The sequence below is a fragment of the Prinia subflava genome, chromosome Z (assembly GCF_021018805.1).
Source record: "Prinia subflava isolate CZ2003 ecotype Zambia chromosome Z, Cam_Psub_1.2, whole genome shotgun sequence".
Taxonomy (NCBI): Eukaryota; Metazoa; Chordata; class Aves; order Passeriformes; family Cisticolidae; genus Prinia; species Prinia subflava.
Window position 1 is genome coordinate 66,623,228 of NC_086283.1, and position 14,105 is coordinate 66,637,332.

General features: G+C 40.0%; 1 protein-coding gene across 1 annotated transcript; it reads right to left on the reverse strand.

Moving 5' to 3' along the window:
• Positions 1–90: 90 nt before the first annotated feature.
• On the reverse strand, positions 91–8,789 carry CCDC112 (coiled-coil domain containing 112). Its single transcript, XM_063421606.1, has 10 exons — positions 8,690–8,789; positions 8,232–8,347; positions 6,989–7,110; positions 5,346–5,435; positions 3,949–4,024; positions 2,967–3,357; positions 1,793–2,200; positions 1,017–1,112; positions 407–525; positions 91–329 (listed from the first exon to the last, which is right to left on the reverse strand). The coding sequence occupies exons 1-10, from the start codon at positions 8,735–8,737 to the stop codon at positions 299–301; spliced, it is 1,497 nt and encodes a 498-aa protein (XP_063277676.1). The 5' UTR covers positions 8,738–8,789; the 3' UTR covers positions 91–298.
• Positions 8,790–14,105: the final 5,316 nt, after the last annotated feature.

The following is a 14,105-nucleotide window of genomic DNA, read 5'->3' on the forward strand; positions in this document are numbered from 1 at the left end:
GGGAGCGGGAAGGGGAGCGGGAAGGGGAGCGGGAAGGGGAGCGGGCGCCTCAGTTCACTGCGACTGGCGATAGGGTGGCGACCCCACGGCTTAAGGGCCCGCCACAAGCAGCTGCGGGGAAAACGCGCTTTTAATGCCACGGGACATGCCAGCCGGCCGGTCTGACATCCGGCGCGTCAAACCCGACACTCCCAAAATACAGAGGTAATACAAGCCGTGGGTCAAGCCAGCTCTGTGCCGGCTCCCGGGAAGTGCTGGCTGCTGCTTCGTCCTGCAACAGGGACAGGCCGGCGCGCAGCTATGACCCTCCTCTCCAGGCTGGAACAGCTCTGACAACAAAGCAAAAAGGCACTAAGTAAAAAAGTGCACTTGTGTCATGCTGCGCGTCCATCGGTCCCCTCCTCACCTCTGAGAAACGCGCAACAGCGGGTCTGCAGCTGCTGGTGCCTTCTCTTGCCTGCGTTCCTCCCAGCACTTGGAAGGTCTGTTCGACCTGGATGGATCTCTGGTGACCCGAATCTCGACCTCACAATGAAACAAACAACCAAAAATAATTAGTCTTTTTCGTTCATCACTAAAGGAGTTCAGTGATGCTCATTGTGTCTTTACGGTAAGAGACACAAGCGATTTCTTTCATTAAATTTTAATAATTTAAAAGGTTAGACTCTTGGAAAATCTTGTGTATGCAAAATGCTTCTGGGAGACAGCCTACTTATTTAACCAATGGTAGAAAACTACTTGAAATATTAGAAGCCACCACCCATATTACAGCTTACTTTTATGACCCATAGGCCTTACCCAGTAAAATACTGCCACAAGATACATAAATTCTAGGGATTTTCCCCCCATTTTTTTAAACACAGGAACAACTATTGCCTGCTGCAGCTTTGTCTCCGAATAATAGGCATGACTGTTTTCCTTTATCAACTATTTAGATAATTAAAAAATGAAAAAAAAAAAGTCTACTTAAACCACCAAGCTGCTCACATCTCTGGTTAAAACAAACAAAAAGTTACCTTTTCTCTTAACTTGGCCAATCTTTTATCTTTTGCTTGTTTCTCTATCTCTTTAGCATGTTTCTGTAAAACCCTTAGCTCCAGTTTATGCAGATCCTGAAACATAATGAGCGGAAAAGCAAACTTTTCTGTGGAAGTAACTCAAATTACATAAAAATATACATGTAGCCTTTTCACAGCTTGTTTTTGGGTTTTTTGTTTTTGTTTTGGAATTATTTTAATAGTAAAGAATAAGGTTTCACTAGGCAGCTACATGCTATAGCTTGTCTTGCATGAATTAGTTACATGGCTTGGAAAAAAAAAGTAGTAGTTTAAACTCTGTTTACAAAACTTTAGTGTAAATGCTGACAATATCAATTCTCCAGTAATTGCACATACATTGATATGGGACCTGACTTTGCCTAACAGGTACGGAAATCCACAGGATGTTCAAACTACTCTTTCTACCTCCTATCTGAATACAACACTCAGGTCCTCTGACATCTTCTTAGGCAGCATAGCCCAAGTAGTTTTTTTGAAAGAAATTATTTACTGAAGAAATAAAACCACTTCTATATGGATAAAGAAATATGAGCTTGAGTAATCCTGTAGAATTTAGATACTGAAGAAAATGAGGGTCTTTGTCTAAAATTAAGTTTCATTCTGTTTGCAATAGATGCTGTTATTTGTAATGAATCAATAATGGATTTAGATGAATGAAACTTGGATTTTAAAACCTGTTTAACTGATTATATTTAAAACAACAACATGGCAGAAATGGAGATGAAATTACACACATGCTCTTGAAGCTTAGAAATTTCTTCTGCACCAATCTTCTTCCTTCCCTCCTTTTCAGTTTCCACTTTCTTCTCATTTTCAAGCTTTTCAAGTTCCTCCTTTACTTTTTTTTGCAAAGTATTCCTTTCTAACAGTAACTTCACATGGGTCTGGCGCTCTTTTTGTTGCCTTTTCTCTTTGTCTTCTAGTTTTAGTTGAGATGCTTGATCTATTGCAAATGCTACCACTTTCTGTTTTTTCCACACTTCAACTGCAGTTTGTTTTCTTTTACTTTCTTCTTCTGCTTTTTGCTTCTGAACTTCTTCATGCTGTAGCCATCTTTCCTTAAGCATTTTTTCTGATTTCTCTTTTTCCTTCAAGTTTCTTTCTTTTTCTTGCTGCTGCTTTTCTTTCCACTTTTTAATTGACTGCAATATACCATAGGAAAAAATTTCAACATTTTCATGAAAATTTTACATATTCTTATTGATTCAGTCTGATGAAGACATTTGTTCCAAGGGCACAAAATGCACACAGGAATTAAAAGTCTACTGAAGGCAAAACTTAAAACCAAGAAGCACCTATATGTGTTTTCTTTTTTTTTTTCTATTTTATGGATCACTCAAGCAGATTTAACAGATGTCTGCTAAAACTGTTTCAGTGATAGCAATAATAATAACTTTGGGTAGTTATGAATGTTGATGTGCTTTTTTAATGCAAACGTATTTCAGTTCTTATTTTTTTTCCAATTAACCGACTGTTTTATTGTAGCTTTATGTCAGTGTATCTTTTATTACTTGGATAGTTCTTGAGGGAATCATAAATCTGCATGTCAGTCTGTCTTAGATGTATTACTTATACAGTGGAGCATTCTTAGAGACAAATGTAACAGGAAGACAGGATCGCTAAGTGCCTTGGGCTTGGCACCTAACTTGTTAGATCACTGAGTTCACTCTTTGGCAACACACAGCCCACTTCTGTGTTGTTAGGTCTTTGTTTATTTGTAATTTTTTATTAAAGAGAAATACTTTGGCAGGTTGGGGATGCTAAAGCCCTCAGTTATATACCCTCAACTGTAAGAGAAATCTGCCTAGCACTACTACCAGAGAGACAGATACAAAAGCAAGAGAGTATGCATTTCAAAAATAAGTATGTTTTCTGAAATCTTCAAAAGTCTTAGAGGGGTTATTTTACCTCTTTCTTTCTTTCATGTAGGATTACATATTCTTGATACCATTTGTCATGCTGTTCTATATCTTCCTTTGTTCTTCCACTGAGATATTCAAGGGCTTCATCCATGTATGACAGCCTTCCTCTATATTTTGTCCATATTTTCAGAAAATTTTGATGATCACAATCATCCCAGCCTCCTTGCCGGCCCCCTGTTCGCTGAAGAAATCTTTCAAACTCTACCACTTCTTCGGGTAGATGATTTTCCAGTGTTTTATCAACTGTGACCCTGGCTGATGGTAATTTCCAAACTTTTTCTGCTGTTGAGCTCCCTAATGCCCACAGTTCCAGTTTTCTCTCGAAGAGACAAAGCTCATTAATGACAGCTTTTTCCTCTTTCAAAAGCTGTTGATATCTGAAAAGAGACAAACACTGAAACATAAGAAAAAAGAATCCACTATTCATTGTCCATTCGCCAAAAATGAATTTTAGAATTGTTCAATGCCAAACAAGAGCTATTCTTCAAAGATTAAGAACTGAAGTGATAACACGACAGTTGTAATGATCCAATAATAAAGCCCTACACAATGAGAATTAAGTTGTCCTGTTACTGAAAGAACATATTTATGGCACGCATACAATTAACTCAATCCCCTCCTGACACCAGTAGAGAGAAAAAGAAAGCCCCAAAACCAATTAGACAACATAACAACAACAAAACCTCCACAATCTAATCTCTTTTCCAGCCTCTCTAAAAAGGCTATTCATAGGCAAATCGTTATTACATTGGAATGCTGCAACATCTATATAAACACCCTCTCTAAAAGGCAGTTTATCAAGATTCTAATGCTGATAGTTTGTGCTTTGATTTACATACCACAGGAATCACTAACAAAAGAGTAAATCATAGGAAAAATCATAGGAACAGTTTGCTAGATTAATGCAAAGTTTTCATTGTGTCTTATGAAAGCCCTTTTTCTAGTAGCCGAAGCATGTATAAGCATACACTTGTCTCTGTTCCTCTTTAAAAGCATTGATTGCATTTTCAATTTCTTCCATCATTTCCTTGATCTTGTCAACAACTAAAAAAGGAAAAGAAGAAAAAATCGTATAACTGAAGAAGTCTACAGTCTTTATCAGCAGTATACAGAAATGCAGGACTTATGGAGACGTTCAGGACACATTTCTGTGTACAAAAAAGCATGCATTTCCATCTCAAACAGCCTTAAAAGACACTCTTATTTATTCAAAAGGTGTGTTTATGAAGGGACTTAGCTGATTGGATGCAAATCCCAGTATAAATGCTTATTTCCCTTAGAGAAGTCTCACTTTGACTAGCCTTCAACTGATTCCCAAAATAGGACAGACTTATCCTAGAGTTCCACTTTTGTTTTTTACAGCAATGTAGTTAGTGGCTTTACCACACTCAACTCTGGTTTATTCTGGACTACAGCAATCCTATTTAACCTGCAAGTAACTACTTCCACAAAGCTGAGAAAGAAACATCAGGGTAAGACTTTGTCCTGTACTGTCAACATGCCATAGTCCTGACTTAAGACAGTAATAAAGCTGTCCACAGAAGATTTATTTTGCAGTGGAAGAAAATCCATCCATTAGATTAGATTATAATATTAGACTAAAATATCTTTAAAATCAGTAAAACATCTCTATGGACACAATGAATGCACAGTTTAACTAACCTGTATTTTGGTGAAGATATATAAACAAAACCTAATTTTTCAGCTTTCATGCCTTGTTGGTTCTTAGCATCTTGATTGACAGTTTTGGAAGATAATGATTTTTGATAGATAAAACACTGAATAAATGAAATGGGATGCATTTTATCTACCATCAGAAAGCCCTCAGCTAACTAGGAGGCCCTCAACCTGACCTCCACAAAAGGTAGTAGGTACCATATGAGGATGGGTCTTTCAGACCTATTTCCCAAAAGTTTTAAAACATCCAAACTGAACAAATGGCTGCAGCATTTTCTGTAGAATATTGCAATTTACATCTCAAACCATTTGGTGGCTAGAAATGAGTTCCCTGTAGAACCTTCTTGATGACCTCTAACCAGATCAAAGGGAGTTACATGGTAGTAGAATACCCAGTTTACTTTGCATAAAGGCAAATGTTACACATAGGAAATCTGGCTTTCAACAGCCTCAAGGAACAAACACACACCACTTGCAAGACCAAGTAAGTTTCTGTTTCTGCAAAGAACTCTACAATCTTCCACCATTTCTTAGGTTTCTGCCATTTCTAGGTTTAATCTTCCCTTTCCAGATTCCTGCAAAACCATAAAGACTTGGGAAGAGTGTCCCAAGTCTGCAGGAGAAAGACAACTATGCGAGAAACCCCTCTGTAGAGGAAAATGTTTTTAAATCGGTCGCCATGACTTACACTCTGGTGTAGGCTTCACATCTTTTAATTGCTGATGAAGTCTCTTCACGTTGTTTTGTATTTTTGATAGCTGCTGCAGGATTTTAGCTTCTGTTAAACAAAATAAGGTGCTGATAATTGTAACAGTTTCTTCGTGCATGAAATTCAGTAAAAGAACAAGAGCAATGAAGCGTCCAAAATAAACCAGAGGTTTGATCTAAGCAGGGACACAAATTCTGTTTGATGATAAGAAACTGCAATAATACTAAGCGTTTTAACTGGTAATTGCATGTAGCTGACCACGTGACCCATGTTAGCTCCCTACACAGCATCAGCAGGTTTTAATAGTAGCTCCCATTTCTAAAGGGGAGCTTTGAAAATATTGCCTATGCTTCTAGAGTTTTGAGGCAGACTTTGACCTAGGCTTCAAAATGTCCATTTACAGAGAGAAAACGAACTTTGAAAGTGTATATGAATGTACTACTTCAACAAGATTCACTTATTCTTTGTGTTAAATAGTGAAGAATCAATGTTTTCATGTGCTCCAAGCATGTGTGCACTTATTTGCATTGTTACCACTTGGCTCCTCATGAGTCCACTACTGAAGAGGATGAAGTTCTGGCTGTATCTTCTATCCTAAAATATTTGGATTAAGGAAACTACAAGTTCCTGCTGAGACCACAGAAAATCTTAAAGCACACAGATCATGTTGAAATATCACAACATAGTAAATGGCAATTCAGAGGGGAGTTGTACACTTTTGTATCTTTTAGGATACACTCCTTCACATCTTACATGCAGTGCTCTCATCACTGTCCTCTTTATTATCTCATCATTTCCATCCATATGCCATGCTCCCTTCTTACTCATGGAAAAATTCTTTCTAGCTTAGTCATTCCTCAAAAATTTACATTTCTTAAGGATTGCAAAATGTAAAGGATTTTCTAAGATTCCCTAAATGAAAGGCGCACATGCAAACGCATCAGAACACATGCAAATTTGTAAGAATTTCAGTTGTTTCTACATTCCTTTTCTTTCTTCAACTTTTTTTGATCTGTATCAGATGGCATAGCATGATTTATTATTGTTCTGATTAGCATGTGATTATTGTTGAAAGAATTCAAGTACTGAGAGTAAAGGGAATAATTTTGTTTCTTGAACTGTATTATAGTCTGTAATTGGAACAGCTACTCTTAGGACAGTGTACCATCTCACAACACTACTTGAACTAGGAATATTCATTGCCCAAAACCTCAGAAAATGCAAACACGGAACATTTTAAAAGGCTATTTAAAGGCAACAATCAGTGTGTGAATGTTGAGGTAAGAATATTTTTACTGTACCTTAGGTGGACTACATTAGGTTTTGCAATACACACACAAAATTGATGCCAAGTTTCTTGAACAGTACCTTTCCACCACAGTGGTTTTACGTTGAAGATTAAAAGAAAACAGTTAATAACATATGAGGCCCAAAATGTTTACACTTCTGAATTTTGCAATTAATTATGTGTTTATAAGCACATGGTGAAATGCCACATCAGTATCTATCTTCCACCTAAACTCATCTCTCTGTACTACTATTTTTAAACTGTTATTTTTACAAAAACAACAGTATATTAAAGGAAAAAAAAAGCGAACCAGCCCAAATAATACCTCACTTACTTTCCATTTTCCTGCTGACAGTCATGCTGTGTTCCAGTTCCTCTAGTAATCTGTATTCTACCCTGAAATCACTCCTCCTATTATAAAGGTGTCCAGTTTTGTCTTTTTCTATATTTGCAAGCCTAGGAAGAAAGGGTGCCACACTGAGTAAGGCACAAACACTCAGAAAAGCCCTAAGATTTTCCAAGGTTAGTGTGCAGGCTGTGTTAACAGGACTGTCTTAGATTTATATACAGATCTCATGTTCGTTCTACAACTGTTTTCAAGGAAAATATTTCTGCAGCTATAAGACTACACACCACAGTAACTCAAGAACTTTAACAAGACATTAACAAGGAAATCACCTCAGTGGCATGCACGGGTTTACATACTGAAATTTTAAGTGAATGCTTTCTCTCTGGGAGCCTTGTGAGAGTTTTCCCTCGAAAGTTCAGGCAGATGGGCTGTATTAATGCAGAAGCACACCTAGATGGAACCCCAGCACAGCCAACATTACAGAGGGACGCTGAGCCACAGTTAAATGGCATGCCTCGTTTCGAGCGGCTTGGGAACACTTACGTTACCCAGCAGTCAAATTTTGAGCCGCAGCCCAGGATCCAGGGTAATCAAAGCGAACTCTATTCAGTCACACAGAGTAAAACACTGGTGGGAGAGTTAAGGGCCCTGTTCAATCAGGATTCACAACTGCAAAGCTCTCCTTCAGTCAGATGGCTATGTTAGCTTTCCCCATAAAGCTCATCTGTTAGAGTTAGTTCTTTCAGCTGCCAGTTGTTATCAGCACTTGGTCAAGATGTGGGGAAGCAGATTCGAATCACTTATGTGCCTGAGCTGTCTTGAACATTTTGTTTTTCAGAACAGTGGCCTAGATATTCTAGATGAAGTCTTTCAAACTTCTGTCGCAGTAGTTCCCCTTTTGTCGGGATGTCTTAAGGGCTTTAGGTCTTTAGAGGGTAAGCACAGCTAAGCAGGAAGACTGAGGACTCAATTGTGCCACACACACTTCCTTTTCTGTGCACCTAAGAGCAGCAATTCTTACTAAATTCCTACTACATGACTGGCCTAAATCCAAACGGTAATTCAAACAACCGGGCATTTTGGAGCTTATAAGCCTATCCTGAGCTACTGTAACTACCACAAGAGTCTAAAGATTTCATTACCATATAGTCTTACTTTGGAACGCTAGATAATAATGTTACCTCCACAACAGAATGAAAACGTACTTATGATAAAGCGTTTAACTTACTGAGCTTTTAGCTTTTCTGCAGTTCTTATGAACTCAACTTTCTTAGCTCGTTCAGCTTTGATCTTCCAGCTCTGAAATTGTCGGCCAGCACCTGCAGTACTGGAACAGCTCTCATTCTGCAGATAACAAAATCAACTGTTATTTACGATTTTTTCCCCCCCAAATGCTTGTTGGTTATTTTCAAGCAGACAACACCACAGTGCAGAGTTCAGTTTTCTACTGGCGCGATTCAAGTAATTTCAAGCAGCACGGGCACGAAACTGGAGTGAGGAGTGACACGCCCGCACACACGAATGCACCGTGCAACAGAGAGACGCCGAGTCCGCCACACGGAAGGGCTGCCACGGGGCTGGGTCCCGCGGCCAGCCCGACACACCCGCGCAGCCCGGGGCTCCCCGGGAGGCCGGGCTCCCCCGGGACGCGCGGCCCCGCCAGGCCGGGGTGCCGGCGGCCTTTACCTGGAGCCGCCCGGCCGCCGCCGCCAGCGCCGGGGCCAGCGCGGCCATGTTACCGCCGGCCCGCCCAGAGGAGGAGCGGCCGCCGCCCTGACCGGCCCCGCTTAACTCTTTCCTTCCTCGGCTGCAGGAGGGCTCTCCTCGCTGGCCCCGGCTTCACTCACGTTCCAGGGTTTGCGTGGATTGCTTCCTTCAGGAAAACCCTCAGGGATATACCCTCATTATCCTGTCAGAATGCGAAGAGTTCCACATGATTCAATAAATTCTTGGGGGCGGGCTCTGAAGGCCTTGTTTCTCACTGATGTATGCAAATCAAACTTCCAAATGAATTACCATTTAACATTTCTGTGGGACAGAAACAGTTATTTATCCAATGGCTCTCCTGCTATGGAAGTTTTAGGAACCGGTGTTTTTCCAGCTGCAGGACACAAATGCATTCACAGATGCCACCTGAAGGGCTATGCTGAAGGTATTTTATTGCCTAATTGATGCTTTTAACAGCACTTCCTAGATACATTTTTCCCCTTTGTATTTTATGCCTATACTTGTTCTCTTTGTATTTGCTGAATAGGAATTGAAAAGTAAAGGAGAACATTTCAAAACCTGGAAATAGCCTTCAGCACAAAATAAAGAGGATTATTCTCACATATTGCTCCCTGAAGGGCTTGTAAAAGTATTCTCTTCTTAGCAGTGTTTCAAAGTCTTCTTTGCCTTGGCCTTCACTATTGAGTGTAAGAGAAAAAAGTAAGTTGTGTTAGCATTTGCTTTCTTTTGGTGATTGTCAGCTCTTCCAAGCTTCCTGTTACTGTGAGCAGAAAATTGGGTTGGGGATTACTCTACAGGAAACATCAGTTTTCAAAATGTGCTTTAATAAGGTGTGTCCACTCATAGTGTAACTCAGGTACTGTCCACTAGTTCATCAGTTTCTGGCTGGTCAATCTTTATGCCTGTTTTACTTCACATGTGAGTTACTCAGAATCCTGAGGACTTTTCACAGTTCTTCTGGAAACCATATGCAGGGAAATTTCAGGTATTGGAGCACAGTTAGATTTGCTTACTTCTGGCTTTGAGCAGCAGGGACTCAGACATCAAGTTGTGATGCTGGTATAAAAATGAACCCTGGTTTTCAGCTGTGCCAGGACATTACTTCATTCTCTCTGCAGAGCAGAACTCATTTCAGGCAGGATATGCCTGCAGTGGGTTCACTTTGACTGGGCACCAGGACTCCACAAAGATGCTCCATCACTTGCTCTGCTCAGCAGGACAGGGAGAGAAAATGAGATGAAAAACTCATTGGTTGTGATCAAGGCAAAGGCCACGCTGGGAAACAAAAAGATTTATTCTCTAATTGCTCTTAGCTGGTGATGTCTGGCTACTTCCTGGGAATATGGCCCCAGTACATGTAGCAGTTATTTTAGAAGACAAGCACCTTAAAAAACAACAACAAAAACAACTCATCACCCCTTAGCTTTTGTTTTTACAGTATCATATGGTATGGAATGCCCCTTTGGTCAGTTTGGGCCAGCTGTCCCAGCTGTGTCTCCTTTCCCAGCCTCTTGCACACTCCAAGCCTGCTGATCTTTGTGGGAGGTGTTGGAGAGACAGCCCTGATGCCACCTGAGCACTGCTCACCCAGGAGCCCAGCACTGGAGTGGTCTCAGCTGTTGTGGCTACAAACACAAAGCACATGCTGTTTGAATGTCAACTCCACCTCAACCAGACCAAATATGATGCCACAACTCTTTGGCCTGTTTGCCAAACAGGTAATCTGAATCCAGAAGAAGCAATCTAGATAATTACGTCATTTCCTTCTGATCTCTACCACATTCTTTTTGGCTTAGTTTAGTATTTGAAGTCAATGAGTCCCTTACTTCTCTGTGTTTTGCTTCATAAAATCTTCCAGGATTTGGCACAAAAAGAAGGCATGGAACCAAGGAAAAAAATAAAGTTGTTAACATTTAAAGGAATAGAGTATACATAGAGCAGGAAAAAAGCAAATAACAGGGAAAAAACCTGTTAACCTGGAAGATGCAATGCCAGCAATCAAATAATTGATCTTGGCCACCTTACTTATGGGAGGGGCTTCATAAGTCACAGCATTGATTCAGCAGTATCTGACATTTTCTGAGATCCTTCGAGCCAAATAGAGAAACAGAACTTAATATTCTTTTCCATGAGATCCTTGAGAAAACCACCTGTTTCACCACAAGATAAAAGCATACCCAGAAGAAACACTTTTCTAAGTACATATTTCTCTTCAGACTACCTTTTTCCCACTTTATATTGCTAACTTATTTCTGAGATCTCAACAGGGATGCATTAGGGCAATTGTAAAGCCACAAAAAAAAAAAAAAAAAAAAAAAAAAAAAAAAAAAAAAAAAAAGCAAACTGGAATTAGTTTAAAAGAGGAAGAGTAAATTAATAATCAGAAGAAACTACAGCTTTTAACCCTCGGAGTGCCTCTTGTGAAAGCATTCACAATATTATCTAGTTATCCCACACCATAAAAGCACCCTGTTGCTGCTACCATGGGCATTCCCTGCATTTTTATTTTTGGAAATAGTGTGTCCACTCTAGCCTAGCCTCTGACTTGCATATTCTGACATGAGTCAGAATAATAATTAAAGAATAAATAAAATGGATATGAGTGCTGAAAAACGCTGTTGCAGGTACATGGGTGATATGTGCTTATTCTGGGCAACTGTAGTAATGGATTTGGGGCATGGGGTGGATAAGCAGAGTATGGAGGACAGCTGATAGTGCACCCGCAGTAAGTGCAGTAGTGCAGCTGTGTGCACGGATCAAGGTTCTGCACTGTGAAGGCTTTCATCTCTTTAGTTTTTGTCCACCAGGTGTCGTCTGAGAAACACACGATAGCTACTAAAGGCTTAGCTTTTGTATTTTCATTTGTTTTTTAGAAACCAACAGCAAGCTTTTAGTGTCTGTAGATAACAGAGCCTGCATTCAGCCCTTGGGATGATCTGGCCCCATATTGATACCATCAGCTTCCCTTTATGTGATGAGGACTGAGCGGTCCACACTTTTCCCTGTGAATCCTGACTTGGAGTGCTGGCAGACCTGACAGCCTGGACACAATCAGGGTTGTGGCTCTGCAGCTGCACACCAGTGTCTGTGTCCCCCAGTACCTTCTTCTGCCAGTGCCTAATTTGCCCCAGAAGTGAAGGAACTCTAGACTTGATAATGACATAGAAATTAGTTTTCTGTTCCCCATATGAGTGCCTATTCCACTCAACCCAACTCATTTTTGCATAAAGGTGTGCTTTAGGTAGAAGGGTCTTTGGTAGATAGCATGATGGCAAGGAAAGGTAGCTTGGCTTTCCTCTTTTTTTCTCTGTAGATATCCTAAAGAAACTAGAAGCATATGAAAAGATATGAAAAGAGGCCTGGAGTCAGTAACTTAGTTTTAGTATGTGTTTGTAGGAGAATATAGGTGGTAGGAATAATAAAAATAAAACAATAAAAATAATAAAAAATAGGAATATATTATCTAAAATAATAAAAATCTGTATTCTAAGTATCCACTGAAATATCTGCTCAAGTAAACAACTTCCCCTCCCCTCCCCTCCCCTCCCCTCCCCTCCCCTCCCCTCCCCTCCCCTCCCCTCCCCTCCCCTCCCCTCCCCTCCCCTCCCCTCCCCTCCCCTCCCCTCCCCTCCCCTCCCCTCCCCTCCCCTCCCCTCCCCTCCTTTTCCTTCTCTGTTTGAACTCTCATTGAAATCTAGATTTCACAGTAAAATTGAAATGGAAACCAAAGGGGAAAAGAATAAACCCTGGAAAAGTCCAAGTGAACATCAATTTGTGTTCTTTACTTTCTCTTGATTTATAAATATGTAAAAGACAACTGAATAATTATGAATACTATTTTTTCCTTTTCATCTCCAATTCTTCCTTTCTTTTCTTTGCTGTTGTCTACAATTTTTAATATATTTTCACATCATTTCCCATTCTCCCCTCTTTTGTAATTATGTCCTTGTTTATCTCTGTTTTCTGTTATAAAAGGAGAAAGAAAATGTTTCCTACAAGTGTACTTGAAAGAAACAAAAAAGAGATAGCAGGCATGCCAGTAAACAAACAATTCCTAATGTGTCTTAAGTCTCAAAGGTTTTGTTGAAAATCATTCTGGATGTGATGAAGGTGTTAGTTCTAAGTTCAATTCCCAGTGTTTCAAAAAACCTCTCTTCTTAGATCTTGGCAAGCAGGGGACGGAAATGTGCTTTGGCAAAATTACAGGAGATTTTAGTCTTGGCCAAACCTCAACACAGCAAAAAGTTGGATGCTGTCCCTGGTACACATTTGTACGTTCAATCAACAACCTTAGCAGCTGCTTGTCTTGGGAACTGGCAGACTGTATAGGTCATACTACTACATCAGTCATGCTGGGGCTTTAAGACCTTACTCAGCAGCTGTCTCTGCCACTTTTTCATCAGGAGTTTTTAATTTATATGCTCCTATACTGCTTTTCTGTAACTGGTTATTAATGCAATCAAATGTGATTGACTTTCTTATGGCCTTTTGTTGCCTTTTTCTGTAGCTTCTGCAAAAAACTGGCCGCCTGCTTTGGGCTGTTGGGAGCTTTTCTTCCTCCTGTCACCTAAAGGCCAAGATTTGACTAACTCCAACCATTCTTAGCAGCATTCTGAAGACCTCAAACACATTAGAGGCAAATAAATGAGAATGCATTACCAGTGTAATGAAGGTTCTCTAGGGAAGTGTGTGCTGCAAAAAAAGAGAGAGTATTCCTGGGTGCCTGAAGAAAACAGCTGGCTGGCAAAGATGACCCATACTGGGTGCAAGTGCAAGAATATTGGTGCACAAAAGCAAATCTGACATAAACAAATAAAGATAGTCTGTCACAAATGTGTGGCCTAGCATTGCTGCAACTGGAAGTGTTCAAGAATTTTGGCACTGCATTTCTAATGTGCACATTAAACCCCTTAACTTTTATGATTATTTTTGTTTTTCTCAGTTCTGATCCCTACCAGTGTGCTATGGTAGCTATGAGAGTTAAGTGATTAAATTAGTGATCATGTAGTACTTCTATATTTTTATTTGTGGTTAAGTCCTTATGCTTCAGCAGCTGAAAGAGCATGTGTGTGACTTGGGACTCTAACTGCACAACCAGCACCGCAACACACATACGCCAATCGCAGTCCCAACTTTCACCTCCATTATTCTGGATATATGGCTGAAAGGTGCAAGACACGTTCACTGCTGTTTAACGTGTCTTTGTAGTTTAAAAAGGGAACACATAAACATAAAGTCCATTTGCAAACCTCCCCCCCTAATATTGTCCAAATTCAGATTAAAAAAATATACCTGAAACAAGGACAACTTTTACTACTTTCATGGCCACTGTAAGGTTACACCAGTTTCACAGGTTATTCCAGATTCCAATAGC